We start from the raw sequence: 22656 nt of genomic DNA, 5'->3' as shown, positions 1-22656 counted from the left end.
AGACAGAATGTAAGCGGAACTGACACAAGGACTGGACCACCGAGCACCGCCCCACACTGCCGGCCGAGGAAAGAAATGTTGCCTTTTCCGTCCCTGACCAAGGAATGGCACTCGGAGCCATATTCCTCCATTGACCCAACTCGACCGGAGTTGTCGGCCAAGGGTAAAGTCATCGCCATCACAGGTGGAGAAGGCAGTATCGGGATAGCTGTGGCAAAGGCCTTCGCACGTGCGGGCGCCGAACGCATTGCGATCGTCGGCCGCTCAGTCGACCCTTGGTGCAATGCCAAGAGAGAGATCGAATGCCTTGGGGCACGAGTGCTGGCCGTCCGGGGCGATATCTCAGATGGTGCCTCGATCTATGGTGCTTTTGCAACCATCGAGCGAGAATTCGGCAGAGTAGACGTCGCCGTCGCCAACGCGGGATACCTCGCCACATTCATTTCCATTCCGGACGCCGATCCTGACGACTGGTGGAAAGGCTTCGAGGTCAACACAAAGGGGGCATTCAACACCTCGCGCGCCTTTCTGGCCGTGGCGGCGCCGAAAGCATATCTCGTCGACATCTCCTCGGGCATTGTCCACATGCCAGCCAAGCCGGGTGCTTCCAGCTATGTTTCATCCAAGTTGGCGGCGACAAAGATTTATGAGACAGTCGCAGCCGAGAACGAGGGTCTCCATGTCGTTTACATCCAGCCCGGAGTGGTCCGTAGCGAGTTGAGTCGTAAGGCTGGTATGGCGGCCATGGATTCAGGTGAGTTCGATTGTGAAAGACCGGCAACATGAACATAGTCACTGACTGGACACTCCTCTTTCAGCCGATCTTGCTGGCCAGTTTGTCGTGTGGGCAGTCAGCCCCGAAGCAAAGTTTCTTCGCAACAAATATCTGTGGGCAAACTGGGATGTAGACGAGCTGAAACGGCGCAGAGAAGAGTTGGGACAGCCACACCATTTGACTATCCGAATGAATGGACTGCCTCTCTAATCAGACTCTGCTACGCTCCGCGATGAGGGGATCCGGTCTTTAAGGAGCGATTGCTGGGTTGAGATCTTCGCTCTCGATTCTCCACCCAGAATGATGGCAATATCAGGAGAGCGGCACTGAATCACGAAGAGCCCTGGTATGCTTTATTAAATACACTCGGTCAAAAGGAGACAGGAGGAATAGTCATGAGATCATTGACTTTTGCAGCGGCCGAGGGAAATGTGTCGTGTGATACCTAGGGAACGCTGATCTCGCCGAATCAACGTCTTCCTAGTTTGCAGTGCCGCAAAACGGTATCGCGATCGCCATATTGCTTGAATGACTAAACAGGGTCGGCTTTGGTAACACGACACAACACAACACAACCTCGACCTTGATCACCGGGCAAGGCTTCGGGGAGGAGACAGACTGAACACCCGGGGTTCGGGCGTTAGAACACCCAGAGGGAGACAACGCGTACATTGCTCTACTTCTCCTACAGTGTTGCGATCGACGTCCGGGTGTCTAGATCATTCACGTAACCCGCCAGAGCACCTAGGTACGGGGTGCCAGATTTGCAGACGCAAGCATGCAACTCGATCTGAGGCTCTCAGCCTCGATCTACAGGGATATTCTCCGGGGAAAACCGCGCCCGATGGAACCAGCAGCGCATGAAACACCCCACAGGCTGATATCGACGAGAGTACCGTGCCGCCGAGGCTTTCCAGCCACAGAAATTGCTTGCGATTCGATTTCCCATCCAAATACAAACCTATGGTGGAGCAGAGGGGAGTGGACAAGGCGGCAGCATCGCCCGGATCTGGAATACGAGTGAAAGACCCCGGCCTCTCCCACTACCCGAGCCTCCGGGCATTCAACGTCCGGAGACAAAGATGATTGTCTGAGAACGAAAGCGCGCCCGAGCCCGGAATCCAGTTCCCATGTCGGCCGAGACATCAATGCGAGAGAGGAGAAAACATCGTACCACCCAGCTCTCTTCACATTCATCGTGCCATCGTCGGCCCCGTAACCACCGATGGGCTTAAGCTCACGCGGGCACATCTATGGGGATAGTGAAGAATGGATCCTCGTTATCACCGTACCCTGCACTTTACCTTGTACCAGTCGATCTTTCACTCATCCCCGCGGTCCCGTTCGGGCGCTCGGGTGAACATCTCGAGTCCTTCTTCAACCGTTGCAGGACCCGGACAATCCGAGGTAATGCCCGGTGACAATGCGGTATCTTTGACCACCGGGTTCTTCGGGCCTGAGACACCAGCAGTACATGGGCATTGTTCAAGAGGGATGGTGAGAGATACGTCCCGATCCTCCCTCGCCAAGTAAGCATGCATGGTCTCGTCAGACCCGGCGGTCCATGTAGTGAACGGAGATATCGGCTGTGTGATAGGGGTGAACGACCAAGGAGACTGTGAACACGTGCACGTGTCTTTCGCGCTGCAACTATTGATGCATCATCCAAGTCGAGCGACGTGCGTTCGTGTCATGCACCGTTCCAAGTATCTGAGACAAGAGTGCTGCAAGATAAAGACAGAATCCGAGCCTTTTACTGCCCACCCTGTGCCTGGTAGCCTTGAATCAGCTGGTCCCAAAAGGTCCAGTCGACCGTGTCGAGACTAAAGTCATCCATTATTTCCAGCCCGGGAACGCCAGACAGGCTGTTCAACAGCGCATTGGCATCGCTGGAGGGCGTCTGATCGACTGTTTCCGCCATGCCTGGGGTAGGAGTTACATTACTTGTACTACCTTGTCTGTCTGGCCTGCTCTTCCGGCCCATTCTACGGAGGGAGCGCAATTCGGTGACGAAGCCTGGCTCGGGCACCCGGCTCTGGGGTGGATTCGCGGCCCAAGCTTTGAGCGTGATGCGTCTGATGGCGATATGCAAGGCTTGTTTCGACTCGAGGAGCTCGCCGTGGCTGTTGTACAGCTCCTCCACCCTCCTCCAGGCGGCGTCCGTCGTCGCGGGCGAAAGCAGGTCAGGCTTTTTGAGCGTTGTGATGGTATAGATCAGCGAATCCCACGAGCCCCATACAAAGAAGGACCTCAAATGCCATCGGTATCGCCTCAGGCTCGTGTTCGCCGACGCGGCCAGGTCCGTCTGGAGAATGTCCTGGGCGAGTTGGAACAGTTCTCGTGCCTCGGTGTCCGTGATCGCCTGGTTCTTATCCTTGGGAAGTCGAGCCCGGAGACGCATGGCCGTGATGGCCGACCTCGCCAGACAGACCGTCAGATAGTGGAGCGGATTGACGACGTTGCAATAGCGGATATATTTCTCTTCGACCTGGCTTTCGGTCTCGGCAATCAGGAGCTCGGCATCCTCCTTGCTCTGCGTGTCGTGCTTGGATTGTTCCGCTCGAGCCATGGCCTTTCCGACGAACGCACGCGTCAGGCAGAAGATCATGTCCGTGGCTCCTTTCCGCTCCTGCGGCGGCTCCGTCATGCCGGGCCAGATCTGTTCGTCATGGATGTTCGATGGCTGCTGCGTGTCCCACGGGTCTGTCATGGTGGCGATCCCCGTGCCGGACATCTTGCTGGCGATACCATCGAGCGGCAAGAGCTGGTAGAACAGCCTTCGGCGCATTTGTACCTCGAACGGTTGCAAGCCCAACTGCTCGCCGTCGCGGTGAAGACCCATGCGTTGGGCAATGCGGACCGCCACACCCGTCAGGATCCAATATGTGTGCGGGTCGTAGATGAAGCGACCTGGGATTAAAAACAGGACGAGAGCCTGCAAGATCGACATCTCCGTCGTTCGAAGGAAGGAAGCGTTGACCAGAGCCTGCCGCGTCGCAAAGTGAAACCGCTGGAGCATTTTGTTGCGCGCCTGCCCGAATTGCCTGGCACAGTCATCCTCTGTTAGCGAGAAGACGGCAAAGTGGTAGATGGCGAACAGCATGCACTCGTCTGCTCTCGACACCGCGTCGGGTTCTCGTGACACGCGGTCCAACATCTGGTATGTCGTGGGAACGTGGAGGATTTTGCAGATGGGTTCGACATTTTCCACATGCGTCTGCCATAGGATCATGGCTTCCGCGTGTCTTGGATGATACTGCGTTAGGTTCTGGGGCAGACTTGAATTCGAACCGATGAATGCTCCGGTCAAAGGGTCACCCACAAAAGACATTGCTGGATCCTCTCCTTCTGCCTCTCCTGCTTCGCCCTCTTCTTCTTCGGTCTCCTCATCCTCGTCGTCGTCGTCAGCGGCGCCTTGCTTCTGTCCTTCGCCTAGATTGCGCCAGAGCTGACTGTCGAGGTATATTGACTTCCCATCGCCCGCCACCAACTTGCCCATCCTCGATGCGCCGGAATCTGACGCTGGTTTCCCGGTGGAAGATGCCGCCGGCTCTTGGGCATGTAATGGCTCGTCATTAGGCGTTGATGTAGTCGTAAGAGTGTCTTGCGGCAGCAGGCCATGCAGCGCCAAGATGCGCTCGTATTGATCGAGTCTCTGATGAACAATGTCGCTCAGCTTTCGTTTGCGGCGCCGGGGCTGAGGCGCTTGATAGACACACTCCAGCTTGCTCTTATGACAGGCCGAACATATGGGTTTCGCCTTGTCGCATTTGACTTTTCGTTTGCCGCATGTCTGGCAGGCATACGGCATAGTCGTCTCTGTGGAGTTGTCATTGTTGTTGCTTGGGCCGACGGAGAATGACCCAGCCGGCGCAGCTGGTGCTTCATTCCTGGACCAGCGTATTGGGTTGTTGTCTGCTGTAGTCAATCCTGTGTCCATCGCCACTGAACAGGATATCGACGTTCCCCTCGTAATCCTCGGGGGCCAAATCCCCAGTGTCTTGGCCTGGTCGCGATCGACTAACTGACTAGGCTGTGCCTATGCGTAAGGAGTCGCCTACTGTAAGGCGAGGGGCGAAGAATGAATCCCATCGGGGCATTTGAAGCCCCACCTTTCACCGTTCAGCCCTGCTCGCAAGGAGGATGCTCGGCGTGCAACAAGAAATGTAAAATGTCGGCCGTGGGCGCGAACACTGGGCCCGACATCACGACTTGGGCGGCCGTTGAAGGCGCCCAAAAATCCGAAGAGCCCCCACGGTGGGGAAGGAAGCACCGGCCGCAGACGCGACACCGGGCCCGGAGTGCCCGGAAGAGGTTGGTGAAGTTGGGGATAGTCTCGGGTGCAATTTCCGACGCCCGGGCATAGATAAGACCCGAAGGCTCTCAACCCGCACTGGCATGGGGACAACAAGACTGAGCACCAGTGCCGGCATACACTCGAAGCGTCTGGCATCCAACACCGTCGACGAAGAGATTTCCAACCACTGCCGTGCTATATGGCTGTGCGTTATCCTTTCAAATGGTCGACGAAGAGGAACCCTCACAGGAGGCAATGAGCCCGCCGGGAAACTGATGCCCGACCCCATTCAACAGCCTGTGTGCATGATTACTATCCTGGAGACCAAGTTCGTGTGAGCGCCGCTGACGAGGGGTAGAGATGTTCGAACTTCGGCCAATCTTGTGGTATGGCACCGCCACCGCCTGAAAAGTCTGATTGCCTATGTGAGGCCCAGTGCCTCAGCTACGGTTATGTATGCTGTCCGTCCCCATGGGCGTGCCTGCTCCACATGGCACATGGCAAAGGCAGGAAGGAGAAGGCATGCCCTACCACAAATCTGTGTAACAGCGACGAGAAGGAGCAAGCCAGGATTCAATCGCCTGAACATAATGGGCGCCGTGTTACTCTACTGAAATCTCCTGGACCTGAACCACAACGGCCGTGGGCATCTTGACCTCCCTCGGCGTCAATCGAGCCGCAGCCACAGAATACCACTTCTTTACGCGGCCTCTCCTCTCAAAGGCGACTTTCCCATCACCAGCGAGTTTCCGCAGTACCTCGTCGATAAAGGGTTCCAATGCGAGAGTACGGGTCTCTTCGTCGAGAGACTGACCGTAAATCTCAGTGACGAGATCCTTGACCGCCACACTTCTCCCGCCACGGCTACGAATCCGACCGAGAGCGTTCATGACTTGCCGTTCGCGACGTAGTTTCCCTTCCAACTCTCCTCTGAGCTTGGTTGGGAGATCTTGGATGGTGACGCCATGAGCAGAGTGGCCAACCAGGCACTTTTGATCGTACATTTTCTGAAGACTAGCCATAAAGACACCCAAGTCTTCTACCGCGCTGGTGCCATGGCCCAGGATGTTGTCACCCGTGAACATGGCCTGCTCTTCCTCCAAAATGAAGCACATGTGGTCTTCCGAGTGTCCTGGCACGTGGATGGCCCGGACAGTGGCGCCTTCGACTTGAAAGATGTGACCATCGGAGATGTCCTGCTGTCCCTGATCCGGGTCATTCTTGTAGATGGAGTCCCGGAGGTGAGGGTAAATGTGGAGCAGATCAGGTACTCCACCGGTGTGATCCCCGTGCCAGTGAGTCAAAAGGACATGGGACAGACTGATACCCTTTGACGCCATGGTTGATTGAACAAGCCGTGCCCATGCTGGCTCACCACCGCCGGTATCAATCAAAATCCGCCGTTTACCGGTACCGACGACATAAGTGTTGGTTCCTTGAAAGGTAAACTGCACGACCGTGTCAGTCAATGGCATTCTCGGCAGCTTAAGCACAACCATCGTCAGGATGCATCTACCTTTCCTGGATTCTGGCCCAAGATGCGAATGACTCTGTCAGTGAGCTGCTCGACATCTGGAACATAGGGAAGTGCTGCAGTCTGACCCTTGAGGTAATCCTCAAAGACACAAATATTCAACGCCTTATTGATCTGCCTGTAGCCTCCTTTATCGTCCTGCATGATAGCCAATTGTCAGACCAGCCTTCAGTCTCCGAGGTACAGCAAAGAGAGGGACTGGTGGCTGACCTAAAAGTCATGAAACCCACACAAAAGCTTGATGCAAAGATGGTTCTGCTTGTTCAGAGAGCCTTTTATGATAGATGAATGAGATGGTGGCGCACGAAGAGAATTGCTCTGAGCGTGCAGTCGGCTCGGGTCATTTCTCACAAATCGTCGGTACTTTAATCTTGCACATATCTGGGTGCTGACAGTCGTCGGGGTATTGACCTTGTGCTGAGCCTTGTTGCTTATCTGCTTAGCAATGAGTGGCGTGGTCACCCTCAAACCAAGGTGAACAATTTCTGCACTTGTGCATTCTTGCGAGGGTTGCTATCATCCTTCTAATGGCTCTATAGCTTCTCTGTGCGGTTGGTCAGCTTCTGGGAGGTGTTCACAGTAGTTCACAATGCTTCGGACGTCATCATGTCTTGAACATTATGTTGGAGTCCTGTTGGCAGGCGCTCAGCACCAACGGAATTGCTTCAGGTAGGCGTTCTTCTCAGCCCCCTCCATCGTCTCTAGATCAGTTGAAGAGCTATATCCACAAGGCAAAGTAAGCAATCTTCATTAACAACCGGTCATCACCCGGGGCAATTCAGACCGGGTCATTCATCAAATCCAACTAGAGCCAGAGTCGGCGAAAACCCTGATCCACGGTGAATCCATCGAGCCGCAGCCTCTTCCTAGAGCTTGCATGAAGGGTTCTGTCCGATGTTACGGGACGTCCCACGTGGGAGCCACGGACAGAAACTGTCCTCAGGAAACTCCCACGAGGCACCCACGCGGATACAACCCGATTGTTAAACCGCGGGTCGGAGCTCCCGAAGGACTGATAGAACGGTCAAGCCCGGGATGGGTTAACAATATGAGTATCTCTGGTTCTCGAGCATTGGTTGTACCTGGTGAAAAAGAGACACACGAGGTCTTTGTCTGAATACTCTTCCTTACTTACTGATGTCGGTTGGCACCCCGCGTCTGCCAAGCTTGGCTTGATCTCGAGACCAATATGGGAAACATGAAGCTCCTCTATTTCAGCAATGAGTTTCCGAAGGAGGATCTCCAGTACCTCTTTCGTTGCCTCCACAACCACAGCAAGGACAGACGACATACCATTCTCGCTCAGTTTCTCCATGAGGCTACTCTAGCCGTCAAGGATGAAATCCGACACCTCTCAACAGAGCTGAAACAGTTATTCCCACCGTTCGAAGATATTCTTACCTGGGCTGAGAATCCCGAGCTGCGCGAAGGGCTCCTTTGCGGTGCTGTCGACGGAGTTCTGCTCACAGTCGTCCAGCTTGCAACATACATTGGGTATGTGACCTCCAGGAATGCGAACAATGGAGACGTCTGAAATTAACCCCGTGCCAGTTATGTGGAGAATCAGCCGGAAGAGCTGGCGAGATTAGAACAGACATCACTGGCGGGCCTAGGCATCGGCTTACTGGCACTGACTGCCGTGTCGCTCTCCTCCGCCGTGGTGGATTTGCCGCTGGCTGGTGCAGATGCGGTGCGTCTCGCTTTCCGTATGGGCTGCCATGTTCTCGCCGTTTCCGAGAACTTGGAATCTCGCGATCTCGCAGCAGCTCCAGAGACATGGGCCTACGTGATTCACAACGTCGATCCTGTCGCGGCGCAGCAGGCGCTCGATGCAATCCAATCGCGAGAAAAGATACCTGACACCAGCAAGATATTCCTCAGTGCTGTCAGCCGAACGTCAGTCACAGTCAGTGGACCACCCTCGAGATTAAAGGCGCTCTTCAGTCGCTCAGAATTCTTCCGGGACTCCAGATCTATTGCTCTGCCCGTCTATGGAGGACTTTGCCACGCGCCTCATGTCTACGGCTCTCGGGACGTTCAAAGCATTGTCTGGGGTAGTTCGTTGAACGCAAACCTCGCAAAATCCTGTCCCATCACCCCAATTTATTCCACCAGTACCGGTCTGCCATTCAGTGCCTCGAATGCGGGAGAATTATTCGAATGTGTTATCTCCGAGTTACTCACGCATGCGATCTGCTGGGACCAAGTCATCCGGGGCGTGGTTGCTCAACTCCAAAGTGCTGGTGCCAGCCAGGTAGCGCTTTCCTCCTTCGGTAACTCAATCCCCCTCAACGACCTCAAAGCATCCTTGGAATCCAGCCTTCCTCAACTCGAAGCATCCATCATCAATCTAGTACCATGGATTTTCGACGCTGCATTTCCCGCGGCGTCACCGCGAGGCTCGGCGCAATCCAAGCTCGCCATTGTGGGCATGTCATGCAGGCTCCCGGGCGGAGCTACGAACACAGAGAAGTTCTGGGAAATCCTCGAACAGGGGCTCGACGTCTCTAGACGAATCCCGGCAGATCGCTTCGACATTGACACGCACTATGACCCGACTGGCAAGCAAATGAACAAGAGCATGACGCAGTACGGATGCTTCATCGATGAGCCCGGCTTGTTCGACGCGCCTTTCTTCAACATGTCTCCACGTGAAGCCCAAGTTGCCGATCCGCAGATGCGTCTGGCTTTAGTCACGGCATTCGAAGCGCTCGAGCGTGCTGGTTACGTCGGCAACCGCACTTCGTCCACCAAGCTAGAACGTATCGGCACCTACTACGGCCAGGCCGCTGACGATTATCGAGAGGTCAACCAAGGGCAAGAGGTCAGCACTTACTATATTCCAGGAGGTTGTCGTGCATTCGGTCCTGGTCGCATCAACTACTTCTTCAAGTTTGCTGGCCCTAGTTACAGCATTGATACGGCCTGCTCGTCTGGACTGGCGGCTATTGAGGTATTCTTTCCTACCCTGACGTACACAGCGGTGGTAGAATATGCTGACAAGGTTGTTTAGGTCGCTTGTCAAGCGCTTTGGCAAGGTGATGTCGATATGGCTGTCGCGGGCGGCGTCAATGTGCTCACAAATCCTGATGGCTTTGCTGGCCTGGGCCACGGTCACTTCCTGACCAAAGGGCATAATGCATGCAAAACCTGGGACGCCACCGCTGATGGATACTGTCGCGCAGACGGTGTGGGATCTGTCGTCATCAAACGGCTTCAAGACGCAGAGGCTGACAACGACAACATCTTGGGAGTAATACTGGGTGCCGGAACCAATCATTCTGCCGAGGCTGTTTCTATCACTCATCCTCACGCCGGTCATCAAGCATACTTGGCCCGACAGGTGCTTCGTCAATCTGGTGTTGATCCATTGGATGTTTCTTATGTTGAGCTCCATGGCACCGGCACCCAGGCTGGCGACTACGAGGAGATGCAAGGCATAATGGACGTGTACGCTCCGCTCGTCAAGCGGCGCAGCAAGGATCAGCCTCTGCACATTGGCGCTGTCAAGGCAAATGTCGGTCATGGCGAGTCCGTTGCGGGGACGACAGCTTTGATCAAGGTGCTCTTGATGTTGCAGAAGAACGGCATTCCACCACATATCGGCATTAAAACGGAGATCAACCCTCGTCTTCCCAAGGATTTTGACAAGCGCAACGTCCATATCCCGTTCGAGATGACACAGTGGAAGCAGAAACCCAGCACAAAGCGTGTCGTTGCTCTCAACAACTTTGGTGCCGCTGGTGGCAATACAACCATGATTTTGGAAGAGGCACCGACTCGCACAACAACAGGGAGAGATCCACGCCCTACCCAGGTCATTGCCGTGTCGGCGAAAAGCAAGGCATCATTGGCAGGAAACATTGAGCGCCTGATCGCTTACATCGATGCCAATCCACAGCTCAACCTCGCTGATCTCTCATACACGACCACCGCACGTCGCTACCACTACCGCAACCGTCTGACAGTGACCGCCCCGGACGCCGCTCATTTAAAGTCACAGCTCACTTCCCGTCTGGCGAAGATTGACTCCGTCAAGGCCCTGGCACAGTCCGATCCACCATTGATTGCTTTCACCTTCACCGGCCAAGGCGCTTCGAACAAGTCCATGGACCTCGAATTGTACCGCGACGTTCCGATCTTCCGCGAACATATTCAGCATTTGGATCATCTGGCCCAAGGCCAAGGCTTTCCATCTTTCATTCCGGCTCTCGACGGATCACATCCGAAGGATCATGCACATTCCCCGGTTGTGACTCAGCTTGCTCTGGTGTGCTCCGAGATGGCGCTGGCTAAATACTGGGCTGCTCTGGGCGTCAAGCCGGATGTCGTCCTCGGTCACAGTTTGGGCGAATACGCCGCAATGCACGTGGCCGGCGTCGTCTCTGCCGCTGACACCATATTCATGGTAGGACGCCGGGCCCAGATGCTGCAAGAAAAATGCACAATTGGAAGCCACACCATGATGGCCGTCCGAGCCTCTCTTGCCACCATTGCCCAGAACTCGACGAATAAGCCGTATACCGTTGCTTGTGTCAATGGACCTTCGGACACAGTGCTCAGTGGCACCAAGCAGCAGATGGATGAGGTCGCTGTGCCACTCGAGAAGGCTGGATTGCGCTGCATTAAGCTCGACGTGGCGTTTGCATTCCATTCTGAACAGACTGACCCTATCCTGGACGAGTTCGAGGCAACGGTGAAGACGGGTGTGATTTTCCAGGAGCCCAAAGTCCCCATCATCTCGCCCTTGCTCGGCAGAGTCGTTTTCGACGACAAGACCTTCAATGCGAACTACGTCCGCCGAGCCACGAGAGAAGCCGTGAGATTCTTCCCTGCACTGGAGAACGCACAAGAGGTTTCGACCATCAATGACGAGACTATCTGGGTAGAGATTGGCCCTCATCCTGTTTGCACCAATTTTGTCAAAACCTCCATCCCATCCACAGCCGTCGCCGTCCCCTCCTTCCGGCGCGGCGAGGACAACTGGGCTACCATGGCAGAAGCAATAGCCACATTGCACGTCGCGGGTGTCACCGTTGGCTGGAACGAGTTTCATCACCCCTTCGAAAGCAGACTCCGCCTCCTAGACTTGCCTACATACGCCTGGAACGAGAAGAACTTCTGGCTCCAGTACAACGGCGACTGGTGTTTGACCAAGGGCAATACTTTTTACGCGGCCGAGAAATCGGCTGCAACAGGACAGACGATCTCAAAACCACTGCCTGTCAGCGACTTGCAGACTTCGACAGTACAGCAAGTCGTCAGGGAGGTCGTTGATGGCTCCGCTGGTACAGTGATCATGCAATCCGATCTCATGCAACCGGATTTTCTTGCTGCAGCTCATGGTCATCGCATGAACGATTGCGGCGTTGTCACATCGGTAAGTGGATCCCTCCGTTTCGCTATCAGAAGAGTGATGAATTTCCTGTTTTCTAACATGTTGATCACAGTCCATCCATGCCGATATCGCTTATACCCTCGGTAGCTATTTGTACCGCAAATTCTATCCCAAGTCAAAGGACGTCAACATGAACATCGCGGACCTGGTGGTCACAAAGGGCCTCGTCGCCCAAAGTAACAAGAAGCTGCCTCAGTTGATCCAGGTCACCGCCGCCACGGCCAACATCGAATCCGGTGTTGTTGAATTGAGTTGGCAAAACGTTGACAACGCCGGTGACGTGCATGAGCCATTTGCCACGGCCAAGATCGTCTACGGCGATGCTTCTGCGTGGCTCAGCTCCTGGCTCCCTCTGACGCACTTGATTCACAGCCGGATCGAGGCGCTGGAGCAGATGGCGGCAAAAGGCCAAGCCAGCCGATTTTCGCGGAACATGGCATACACACTCTTCGCCGCCAATCTCGTCGACTATGCCGACAAGTATCGCGGCATGCAATCCGTCGTGATGCACGATCTGGAGGCATTTGCCGACGTGCAGCTGACTACCAAGGAAAGCGGCACCTGGACCGTGGCGCCCTATTTCATCGACAGCGTGGCCCATCTGGCTGGATTCATCATGAACTGCTCCGACGCGATGGATGTCCGGAACAACTACTGCGTCACACCTGGATGGAAGTCGATGCAATTTGCAAAGCCTCTCATCCCGGGAGCAAAGTACCGGTCCTACGTCAAGATGATCCCCACTGCTGAGGACCCCACCATCTTCTTGGGCGACGTGTACATCATGCAAGACAACGCCATCATGGGCATGGTGGGTGGCATCCAATTCCGCCGCTACCCGCGGATCTTGCTCAGCCGATTCTTTTCCCCACCAGATAAGATGGCGGCGATGGAGGACAAAGCGGTGAAAGTTGCAGCTCCGCAAGCCCTACTCCCAGCCGCAGCCCACGGAAAGCCAGCGACTACCACGCAGCAGCAACTGCCAAAGCCGACACGCTTCAGTGCTGACGATGTCATCCATCCGACTGCCGTCCCTGGACCGCCGAAGGACTTCAAAGCCGCCACCACTGTTGTTGTGGAAGTCTCGCCGAGCAGTAGCGAATCCGAGACGTCAAGTGATGATAACAGCATCGTCAGCAAAGCCCTTGAGCTCATTGCGAATGAGGGCGCGTTGGACATTGCTGACCTGGAAGATGATGTCCGGTTCGCGGACCTGGGCGTCGACAGTCTCATGTCGCTGGTGCTCGCGGAGAAATTCAGAGTCGAACTTGATATCAAGGTTGGTGGTGGCCTTTTCGTGGACTACCCTACCGTCGGGGACCTGTGCAAGTGGCTGGCGGAGTATTACGGCTAGGTGGGCGAGGGAGAGCAGAGGGCGAGGCGCATGCACAAACTAACAAGGTCAAGTTGTTTTGCTGGATAGAGTGGCGTTGCTTTTGCTCATTGTGATGCTTAATAGGCTGTTAACTGCTAGTATATGATATTCTTGCTTTGCAGCAATGCTGTACAAATCTCTAGCTCAATGTTACCTTCGTCGTCACGCCTATCAATCAACAGATGCTCATCTTGAGAGACGAACAATGGTCGACGATGTAACCGACACACCCTGAACTGGTCGTACGGTATAGGCGACGCAGGAACATGTAGATATTGCTCGGGCATTCACTCCAACCGCAGCTCCCAGTGGTAGTCGTGTTGGCGAGACTGAACGTTAGGATCTGTGATAACTGGCTTCGTCACTTCTCTCTACCAGGCCCAAAATGCATATGGTTTCTGCATCCCATCAACTTCCCGCAGGTAAGCCAGCTCGACCGTACTTGGGAGATTGTGTTGCCAGCATCCCTGAATCTACAGCGTCCGTCTGTCCACGGCAGCCAGTTCAGGTCACGCTTGTGGCAGGGATCACCGCACGGACTGACCTCAGCCGGGTCATTAAGAAACACCCCGACGCTCGATTGATATCACCAGTTGACAGCTCGGGATACCGACCTTCGGAGCAGCTACATGCTTACGATTAAATCAGAGGTAGGTGAACAGATATATATGCTCGCAAATTGCAAATCCACGATCATTTCATCTCCATCGCATCAGATACGATTTGAACGCACGTTGACCACCACAACCATGACTACCTCGTACGATGTCGTTGTGGCCGGAGCTGGGCCCGTGGGCCTCTTTCTTGCCTGCGAGTTGGCTGTAGCTGGTGTTTCGGTGCTCGTACTGGAGCAGCAAGAATCGCCCGAGTCACCCTGGAAGGTTGGCCTGCACGGCACGCGCGGCCTCCACATCCACTCGATCGAAGCCTTCTACCGCCGCGGCTTGCTCGACAAGGTGCTCCACAACATCGACGTCCCAGGGCATGTCGGGAGGGTGCCTGGCTACGACTTAAACTTCGCCGCGCACTTTGCCTCGATCCGGCTGGACCCCAAAAACGCCGACTTCTCGCGCTGGAAGTACCACTTGCCGCTGCCCCAGCCCGCGGAGGCCAAGCTGTTCTACCCTGCCCCCACCTCCGTCGACACGCTGGAGAAGACCTTGGCCGAACGTGCTGAAAGTCTGGGTGTGCGCATCCTAAGAGGCGTGGAGTTCTCCGATTACACAGAGGACGGTGAGACCGTCACCGTCTCGGCTGGGAACCAGACATTCACCACCAAATGGCTGGTCGGATGCGACGGCGAGCGCAGCAGGGTTCGCGAAGCCGCGCAGTTCGAATTCCCTGGCACACCGGCCGAGTTCAGGGGGTATGTCGTACACTGCGACCTTGCCAACCCGGAAGTGTTGCAGCGAGGCTTCTGCCGTACCGCCGCGGGGATGTACATCTTCCCCGCGCCCGGCCACCTGTACGTGACGGACTTTGAAACGCTGGGCCTCAAGGGCGGCGACGAAGCCATCACGCGCGAACACTTTGAGAGCGTGCTCCGCCGCGTCTCGCAGACCGAGATTGTCGTCACCGAACTCCACCGCGCCATGTCCATGACCACGCACCTGAAACAGACGACCACGTACCGCAAGGGCCGCGTGTTGCTGGCCGGTGACAGCGCGCACGTCCACCCCAGCTTCGGTGCCCAAGGGTTGAGCATCGGAATCGGCGACGCCATCAATCTCGGCTGGAAGCTGGCCGCGACGGTCCGGGGGATTGCCTCTCCCACACTGCTCGACTCCTACAATGGAGAGCGGCACCCGGAGGGAGCCCGCCAACTCGAATGGGCTCGTGTGCAACTGTCCCTCCTGCGGTCCAATCCGTACAGTCTGGCGACCGCCAAACTCATGAAGGACCTGATTGCCACGAAGGACGGAAACACGTTTTTCATCGAGCACATTGTCGGCCTTACGAAGCTGTATAATCTCGGCAGCGCCCACCCGGCGATCGGATACAGCGCTCCAGACTTTGAATTCGCCGACGGGTCGCGCTTGGGTGCTAAAATGCGAGAGGCGCAGCTTTTGGTGGTGGACTTTACTGACGACCACGCCGTGGCGAACTACGTTCAATCACTGGGGTCGGCAGTGAGATACTCTGGATCTCAACCCAAGGACGCCATCGACCTCAAGGCATTGATCGTGCGACCGGACGGCGTCATTGCTTGGGCGTCGGCGGCGGACAAGATTGACTTAGCGGAGCTGAAGACCGAGCTGGGCCGGTGGTTGGATCTGTCTAAATTGGAGACTGAAGCTGACGCTACAGCGATGGTGATGGAGCGTATGACGTTGAAGAACGAGGCCGAAATATCTGTGACTGCCATTCCCATCACCGCAACAGTCGCGGCTTAGGAGTTGTTCGTGTATGGTCGGGGGGTGCAGGTAACATTGGACTGGGACACGCGGGAGATAGAACGAGAACAAAATCTTGTAATGGAGACCATTGCTGCTATAAGCACTCTACTCCGCCGTTTGAGCATAATTCTTACACAGTACTGCGGAGTACACGCACATCACATGTACCAATCAAGAGCCAGAGGTGGAACAAGCACGAACCATCCAATCCGATGACAGCATTCTATCAGCCTCGGAGGCCCTTCGGCCCGTCTTTGCCGCATTAGGTAAGAATGTTCTCAATGGGGCAATGGCTTCGTCCCTCGTCCAATAGAAGAATTCCCGTCTTTTGCGCCCAGTCCAAATCACCCGAACCCACTCCTCAGAGTACAAGCAGATGCCGAAAACGCAAATGCCCCGACCTGGCACAGAGCATGATATCTGCTGCTTACAGAGTCGAGTATGTATCTCTCCATACTCGAATCCCCCCGTTTCTGGTGACAGCCAGGGGATGCACAACAACAAGACTCACTGGGTTCCTTCCAAAAGTACTGCCTCCTGATCTTCAATTAATTACAGCATACCGCAACAAGTGAGGCACCATGGCAAAGACCCAAGTACAATCCAAGGAAATCTCATTGCCACTCGTGGCCATTGTCACCGGCTCAATTCTCTGCGGTTCGTCTTTGCCGTCTGTACGTTTTCCGCGCAATCAAAACTAACATCCCCTTCTTGTGTGATTGTCAAGGCGCCATGACCGCCCTCTCCCTCATGGCAGTCCCCGTCCTCTTGGAAACGACATCTCTCCCAGCCCAACTCTTCCACCAGTGGGTGACCATGTACGGCTACGGGCATCGCGTGCTGCCCGGTCTCGCGATCGTCACGTGCCTGATCTACCTCCGCGTCGCTTTCACCCGGCGGCGTGCAAAGAACCACGCCTGGCCCCTATACGCTCTGGCAGGGATCGTGACTGTCAGTATCGTGCCGTTCACGCTGATCTTCATGGTGAAGACGAATGACACGTTGTTCGGGCTCGAGAGGGATGCGAGGGTGAAGGGGTTGGTTAGCATGGATATCGAGATGGGGAAGCAGCTTGTCACTTGGTGGAGCCGCTTGCATCTTATGCGCTCGGTGCTGCCCTTGGTAGGGACAGTTATAGGGGTCACGGCCGTGGTGGGTGAGATCAAGATGTGAGCGACTGTATGGCGGCTTGAGAGTACAGTACTGTAGCTATGGGCTAAAGGTGCATCTCTCGTACAGTATTTGTTGTCGTGCTGTTGAAGGAGGAGCGGTGGGTAGAATCAATGGACGAATCAAGCACTCGCGACCCCGGGGCTACTAGCTTCGTGCAATGCATGCATCTATTTCTTCTGTAGGGGACCTGAGTACTGTGATTAGTCCGCAAGTGTCACGATTCACTGCCAGAGCCTCGTCACCGCAGGCCAGTGTCGCCCTTCACCGCAAACGCTGCGCTCTGATTGGCTGAATTGAGACCCTGCCTATTACACCGAAACTGCGCAGAAAGGCACTCTTTCGTAGACCTCTCTGACTTAAGATTCGTAACAAGATACAACGTCATTAGTTCGTTCGCTGTGAGATCTGCCTACGCGTCGTGTTAGCAAGTCGAAGCTGGGTACAAAAGCATAGGTAATCCTGAAACCGGCCGGTGGCTGATCGTATTCAGAGCTATCGAACTTCGGAGCTGACTGAAGTCGGCATATTCTTTGAAATCCTCCGCCACGCCACTTAACCTTCGGACCACCCAGATCTTACTTGGCATGTCTGTCGGTCTGTTTTGGCGCATCGAATGTGGGAGGGTGCTTAGGACTTGGTGAGTGATGGTCGTCATGGATCTTGTCTCTTAGGCCACACCCAGCCCATCCTGGATTCCCACTACACGCGATCAAAGCTTCATGACGACGAGGTACTCTTGTCTGCTACACACCTCAGTAGACAAATGCGACTCTAAGTCAACAAGCGATACTCTCCACATGGCAAAAGAAACACCCAGTCTCAGCAGGTTCATCCTCATTCTCTTTACTTTGCTCCGCCGATTCTCTGCTTGTCTCAAGCAGCTTCTGTTCACAGTGAACATTATCCATGCCTCGGATGAACAGAAGGCACAGGTCTCACTCGCAGAAATCAATGGCGGGTACCTCCCGAGGATGAACTCGGTCTTTCGGCACTTGGAGCAGGGGCTGAGCAGGAATCCGAGCGGTTGGGCGGTAATCTGCTTGCACCAACAGGCAGATCATCTGTCTGACGTTCTGCAACCTCCAAGATGCCACAAATGTCTCACAAGTGGTAATTTGGCAGACAGTGACGTGTCTGCCCCCATTGACTGCTTGGCCATCACGTATGAGCAGCTTGACGGAACGGCGCAAAAGCTGGCAGCCGGCCTGCTTTCAGCAAATGCTCGGCCAGGATCATCTACGTTATTGATGCTCATCCCGAACGGGGTCGAGTATGCGCTTCTGACGTGGTGCTGCGTCCTGCTGAAAATCACCTATGTATGCGTCGACCCCGACATTGTCAGCGTGTCCGGATATCGCGGGTTGAGAGACATTATGAGGAGCGTCAGGCCGTCAATCGTGGTGACCGCGGGGCTCACGCAAGCAGCAGTGCTGGATATCGCGATTGACGATCTGAATCTCGCACCACCCATCCGGGTCTCATTAGGCGGTAAACCGTCTAAGGGCTGGCGATCGTTCAGAGACATGATCATCCGCGGTGCCTCGCATGGAAGTGAGATTGACACGTCCAAACTTCGCGAAGCAGGGGCACATGACGATCTTAACCGCATCAACTCCATCATCTTCACTTCGGGCACGTCGGGGATTCCCAAGGGTTGTCCCCTGCGTGTAGCGAGCATGTGTCAGATCCTGGAATCTCAGTCCTGGCTCGTCAACGAATCCAACTCGGCTCGAGCACTGCAAGCGGCGCACAACTCCCGGGGCATCGCAGCGTTTCAGACATTGCAGACGTGGAGAGCAGGTGGTGCGGTCGTCATGCTCTCCAAGAGCTGCGACATCCAAGAGATGACGCAAGCGCTGAGAAACCACGCACCGACATTCATCGCAGTGTCTCCGTCCATGGCGTCGGCGATTCGAGAAGAGATGACGATGGATCCGTTCATCGCGGACTCGGTCAAGACCGTCCAGGTCGGAGGCGAAGCCGTAACCATCGGCGCCATGGAAGAATGTTCGGCCTTGTTCCCGTCCGCAAAGGTCTGTGTCAACCACGGCATGACTGAAGGGGGCGGCTCGTTCTACTGGCCCTTCTTCGATACTCCGCTGGACCAGATTTCACGGTTCGGAGAATTGTGCCCCATTGGCGCCGTGGCCCCTGGCTCGGCCGTGCGGATCTGGAGCACGTCAGTACAGCGTGTCGCCCAGAGAGGCGAGGTCGGCGAGCTACACATCCGTGGTGGCAGTCTGCTGCGTCAATATATGGGCGGCAGATCGCCAGGCTCGTTCCGCGACGATGATTGTGGTCATTGGTTAGTGACAGGCGACACAGCCATGATTGATCGAGAAGGTCTGGTATTCATTCTTGGCCGTTCAAAAGACATGATTGTTGGCACCGCCGGGATCATCGTCCCTGTGGCTATCGAGACTGTCATTCAGAAATATCTAGGCGGGGCGCAGGTACAGACGTGGCCCGTGTAGTAAGATTCAAGCTAATCCGTTCTCCTAGGCAGCCGTGCTTTCGATCCAACATCCTACACGAGGACAAGTGCCTGTGGCCATCATCAAAGAGTACGCTCGTCGCACGGGCCCCGAGATCATGTCGCATGTGACGACTATCCTCGGCCAGACATATCTCTTAGCTGGAGTCGTGTCTCTCAAGCAGCTTGGATTGACGGACTTCCCAAGAAACGGCAGTGGAAAGGTGTCCAAACCCGACTTGGAAGCGGCTTTGCAGAAACGGTTCGGATCGAACGTGCCAAAAGTTGCTTGAAGTGCGTGAGTGTGAGTGGCAATAGACACAGACAGTGGTAGAAGTCTACAGGTTGCCCGGGACGCAAGCTTCACGGATTCAAACCAGCTTCGAGCACCATGGCTGGTCTTGCCCCTTCCACAATCTCGGTGCGATCCAAGTAAATCGCCATGCATGCACGTAATCCTCCGACTTATTCCACCATCATCCCAGCAGGATGTTGAAGCTTCCGCACGCCTCGAACAGGCATATCTCTTACACTCCAAAGAAGTAAACCAGTGATTCCCCTTATCACAATGGCAGATCCGTGAGCTCAAAGTGCAATGTGCCCCGTTGTCAAACGCCACCGGCTAGAATTCCATGCCGAACGCACCACATGGGGTTTAATTTTCCGAGAGAGGGTTGATTTGTTTGACCCAGCTTGTGTTTGACATGAACATTGAGGTTTGTTACTTCAGTAGTCACGGGCTATGGTGGCATTCACTGTTGAGGCGAAAGAGAAGTTCGGCAGGTTGCGCACTCTTGGAAAGGTTCTGGTGCTCGAGTACATGCGCATTGCGAAGGACTTTCCACGCCTGAGCAATTCTATTTTCCTAGTTCTTCATTGTCAAACTGCAAACCGTTCCGCGAGCATTCATGCCGCTCCACCATCCAGCGTAAGCACCTTCCCATTAATCCACTCGGCCTCTTTGCTCGCAAGGAATCCAACAACGCGAGCTACATCCTCGGGGTACCCATTCCGGTGAAGTGGCGACGCATGCGCAGCCATCTGCTGCCTCTCCTCCGGCGTGAACTTCTCCCCACCAGGGATATAATGCTGCGACACGGCATGGAACATATCAGTCACAGTCCCGCCGGGCGCGACGGCATTGACGGTAATCTTCCGCGGCCCGCAGTCCTTGGAGAAGATGCGGACAAAGGAATCCACGGCCCCCTTGGAGCCGGAGTACAGCGAATGTGCCGGCACGCTGAAGTCCTTGGAAGTGTTGGACGACGTGAGGATGATGCGCCCACCTTCTTCGAGCGTGCGATAAGCCTCGCGCGCCACGAAGAATTGCCCGCGCGTATTGAGGCTGAACACCCGGTCGAATTCCTCCTCCGTGACGTCTTGGAGGTGGCCGAAACTGACGACTCCCGAGTTACTGACCGCGATGTGGATGTGGCCGAAGTGGGCTTTGGCGTCGTCGAAGAGTTTCGCCGTCTGGCTCACTTGCCGGATGTCGGCTTTCAGGGCGATCGCGTCGGAGCCTAGGTTTTTGATCTCGGCGACGACCTTCTCGGCGTGTTCGGCTGAGTTGGCGTAGTTGACGACAACTTTGGCGCCGAGGCGGCCGAGATGCACCGCGACAGCGGCGCCGATGCCTCGTCCAGAACCGGTGACGACGGCGACTTTGCCATCGAGACGGCCGGGGATGTATGGAGTGGTCATGGCGGATTTGTGCTTCGAAGTGGAATGGACGTGGTAGAGATGGGACGCGAATGCGGGACAGTGGACAACGAAACTTCCGCTAGATGAAACCTTTTGCTGGCCTGTGATCCCAGACCTTAAGCATTTCTAATTGATATCTAGGACGGGCACAGCGGCTCATTTGTGACGAGGCTGTCGGAGATGCCGGTTCAACAGGGGGTTGTTTGGCCCTCCGGTCCGCATCGGGCATTCGGGCTCGTCGGGACATTTTCCTCGTCAGGCTCGATACGCCCGTCAAACATCCGAAAGCCTCTTTACTCTGCTCGAGTATTCTTGTGAAGGTCAGCGCTGGTGTATCTCCTGCTGCACGGCTTGAGATTCCACATTCAGTTCTATCCCGACGTACTGCCATCATGGGCTCGTTAGGTTACAAGTCCGCTTCCGCTGAAGGTGTGTTTCCCATCAGCGCAGGTCCACAAATAACGACTTATCAATTACAACTCCAGAAGTCATAGCCTGTCAGGCCGCCATCTTCGAATGGGCCGAGAGCTTCGACACCAAAGACTGGAACAAACTCGCAGAAATCGTTGCCCCCACTCTATATGTGCGTATAGAATCTCACAAGTTCTGTCGGGCTCAACGCTCCAAGAACAACGCCTGCCGAGGGAGTACCCGCCTTCTGACCGCACCAGGTCGACTACCGTGCTGTAATGGGCATGCTGTGGGAATCAATGCCCGCCGCCCAGTTCATCGACATGGCGTCAAATGCGAAATTTCTGGGCAACCCACGCATCAAGACGCAGCATTTCATCGGCGCGGGCAGGTGGATCAAGACCGGCGAGGATGAGATCACGGGATATCACCAGATGCGGGTGGCTCATCAGAAGTACAAGGACGATGAACTGTCCGAGGTACTGTACAAGGGGCATGCTCATGGCAAAGCGACCGTGCAGTATCGCAGGATCGGTGGCGTGTGGAAGTTTGCTGGTCTGGAGCCTAATATCCGTTGGGCGGAGCACGATTATGACAAGATATTCCATGAAGATTAGTGGTGTCATGATTTCCTGATCAATTCCGAGTACTTTTCAAACTGTCTCGGATCAGTTGGACTGTTGGAGCATCACATTGTCCAGTCGATGCTCGGATCCATGCATATGGGTCACATTGTGGGTGGTAGGCACGCCTTGCCCTTCCTGCCCCTACAATGTGAAGCAGGCATGCCCACTGGCATCGGCAGCATACATAGTCATAGCTGAGGGACCGGCCCTCACATCGGGATCAGACTTACTTGAGACGAAGGCGACGCCCTACCACATTGTGAGTTGCCACATGAAGCGGACACGGCTTTCTTTGTGCTAGTGATCATTCGATCATGTTTGAGATATCCTTCCTGTACTGGTTCCCGACCAACTCCGCTGCAAAGCCGCCATCACAGTCTAGTGACGCCGCGAGCCTGTGTGTCTGGACTGGAAAGAAAAGTCTGGTTCAGCTTCAAAGGCGCCGTTCACCTTCTCCTTCCGATCATTGCATTGCCCATTCTGCTCCTCCTCGTTCG

At 55.2% G+C, this 22656-nt stretch overlaps 9 protein-coding genes across 9 annotated transcripts; 6 read left to right on the top strand and 3 right to left on the bottom strand.

Annotated features, from left to right (window-relative positions):
• Positions 1–75: 75 nt before the first annotated feature.
• A1O7_02405 (uncharacterized protein) lies at positions 76–985 on the top strand (the record flags this gene model as incomplete). The annotated part of the gene is made up of 2 exons (XM_007756437.1): positions 76–754; positions 819–985. The coding sequence occupies 2 exons, from the start codon at positions 76–78 to the stop codon at positions 983–985; spliced, it is 846 nt and encodes a 281-aa protein (XP_007754627.1).
• Positions 986–2528: 1543 nt separating this feature from the next.
• On the bottom strand, positions 2529–4715 carry A1O7_02404 (uncharacterized protein; the record flags this gene model as incomplete). The annotated part of the gene is made up of 1 exon (XM_007756436.1): positions 2529–4715. The coding sequence occupies one exon, from the start codon at positions 4713–4715 to the stop codon at positions 2529–2531; it is 2187 nt and encodes a 728-aa protein (XP_007754626.1).
• Positions 4716–5674: 959 nt separating this feature from the next.
• On the bottom strand, positions 5675–6750 carry A1O7_02403 (uncharacterized protein; the record flags this gene model as incomplete). The annotated part of the gene is made up of 2 exons (XM_007756435.1): positions 5675–6520; positions 6589–6750. 2 exons carry the CDS (start codon positions 6748–6750, stop codon positions 5675–5677), a joined length of 1008 nt encoding a protein of 335 aa, XP_007754625.1.
• A 1045-nt stretch (positions 6751–7795) lies between these two features.
• On the top strand, positions 7796–13358 carry A1O7_02402 (uncharacterized protein; the record flags this gene model as incomplete). Its single annotated transcript, XM_007756434.1, has 4 exons — positions 7796–8100; positions 8158–9559; positions 9620–11986; positions 12057–13358. 4 exons carry the CDS (start codon positions 7796–7798, stop codon positions 13356–13358), a joined length of 5376 nt encoding a protein of 1791 aa, XP_007754624.1.
• Positions 13359–14128: 770 nt separating this feature from the next.
• Positions 14129–15772, top strand: A1O7_02401 (uncharacterized protein; the record flags this gene model as incomplete). Its single annotated transcript, XM_007756433.1, has 1 exon — positions 14129–15772. One exon carries the CDS (start codon positions 14129–14131, stop codon positions 15770–15772), a length of 1644 nt encoding a protein of 547 aa, XP_007754623.1.
• A 735-nt stretch (positions 15773–16507) lies between these two features.
• A1O7_02400 (uncharacterized protein) lies at positions 16508–16948 on the top strand (the record flags this gene model as incomplete). The annotated part of the gene is made up of 1 exon (XM_007756432.1): positions 16508–16948. One exon carries the CDS (start codon positions 16508–16510, stop codon positions 16946–16948), a length of 441 nt encoding a protein of 146 aa, XP_007754622.1.
• Positions 16949–17745: 797 nt separating this feature from the next.
• A1O7_02399 (uncharacterized protein) lies at positions 17746–19714 on the top strand (the record flags this gene model as incomplete). Its single annotated transcript, XM_007756431.1, has 2 exons — positions 17746–19401; positions 19451–19714. 2 exons carry the CDS (start codon positions 17746–17748, stop codon positions 19712–19714), a joined length of 1920 nt encoding a protein of 639 aa, XP_007754621.1.
• A 613-nt stretch (positions 19715–20327) lies between these two features.
• Positions 20328–21122, bottom strand: A1O7_02398 (versicolorin reductase; the record flags this gene model as incomplete). The annotated part of the gene is made up of 1 exon (XM_007756430.1): positions 20328–21122. The coding sequence occupies one exon, from the start codon at positions 21120–21122 to the stop codon at positions 20328–20330; it is 795 nt and encodes a 264-aa protein (XP_007754620.1).
• Positions 21123–21514: 392 nt separating this feature from the next.
• A1O7_02397 (scytalone dehydratase) lies at positions 21515–22150 on the top strand (the record flags this gene model as incomplete). Its single annotated transcript, XM_007756429.1, has 3 exons — positions 21515–21551; positions 21608–21705; positions 21794–22150. The coding sequence occupies 3 exons, from the start codon at positions 21515–21517 to the stop codon at positions 22148–22150; spliced, it is 492 nt and encodes a 163-aa protein (XP_007754619.1).
• Positions 22151–22656: the final 506 nt, after the last annotated feature.

This window comes from Cladophialophora yegresii (assembly GCF_000585515.1).
Source record: "Cladophialophora yegresii CBS 114405 chromosome Unknown aczIN-supercont1.2, whole genome shotgun sequence".
Taxonomy (NCBI): domain Eukaryota; kingdom Fungi; phylum Ascomycota; class Eurotiomycetes; order Chaetothyriales; family Herpotrichiellaceae; genus Cladophialophora; species Cladophialophora yegresii.
This window is presented reverse-complemented; position numbering and strand designations above follow the sequence as displayed.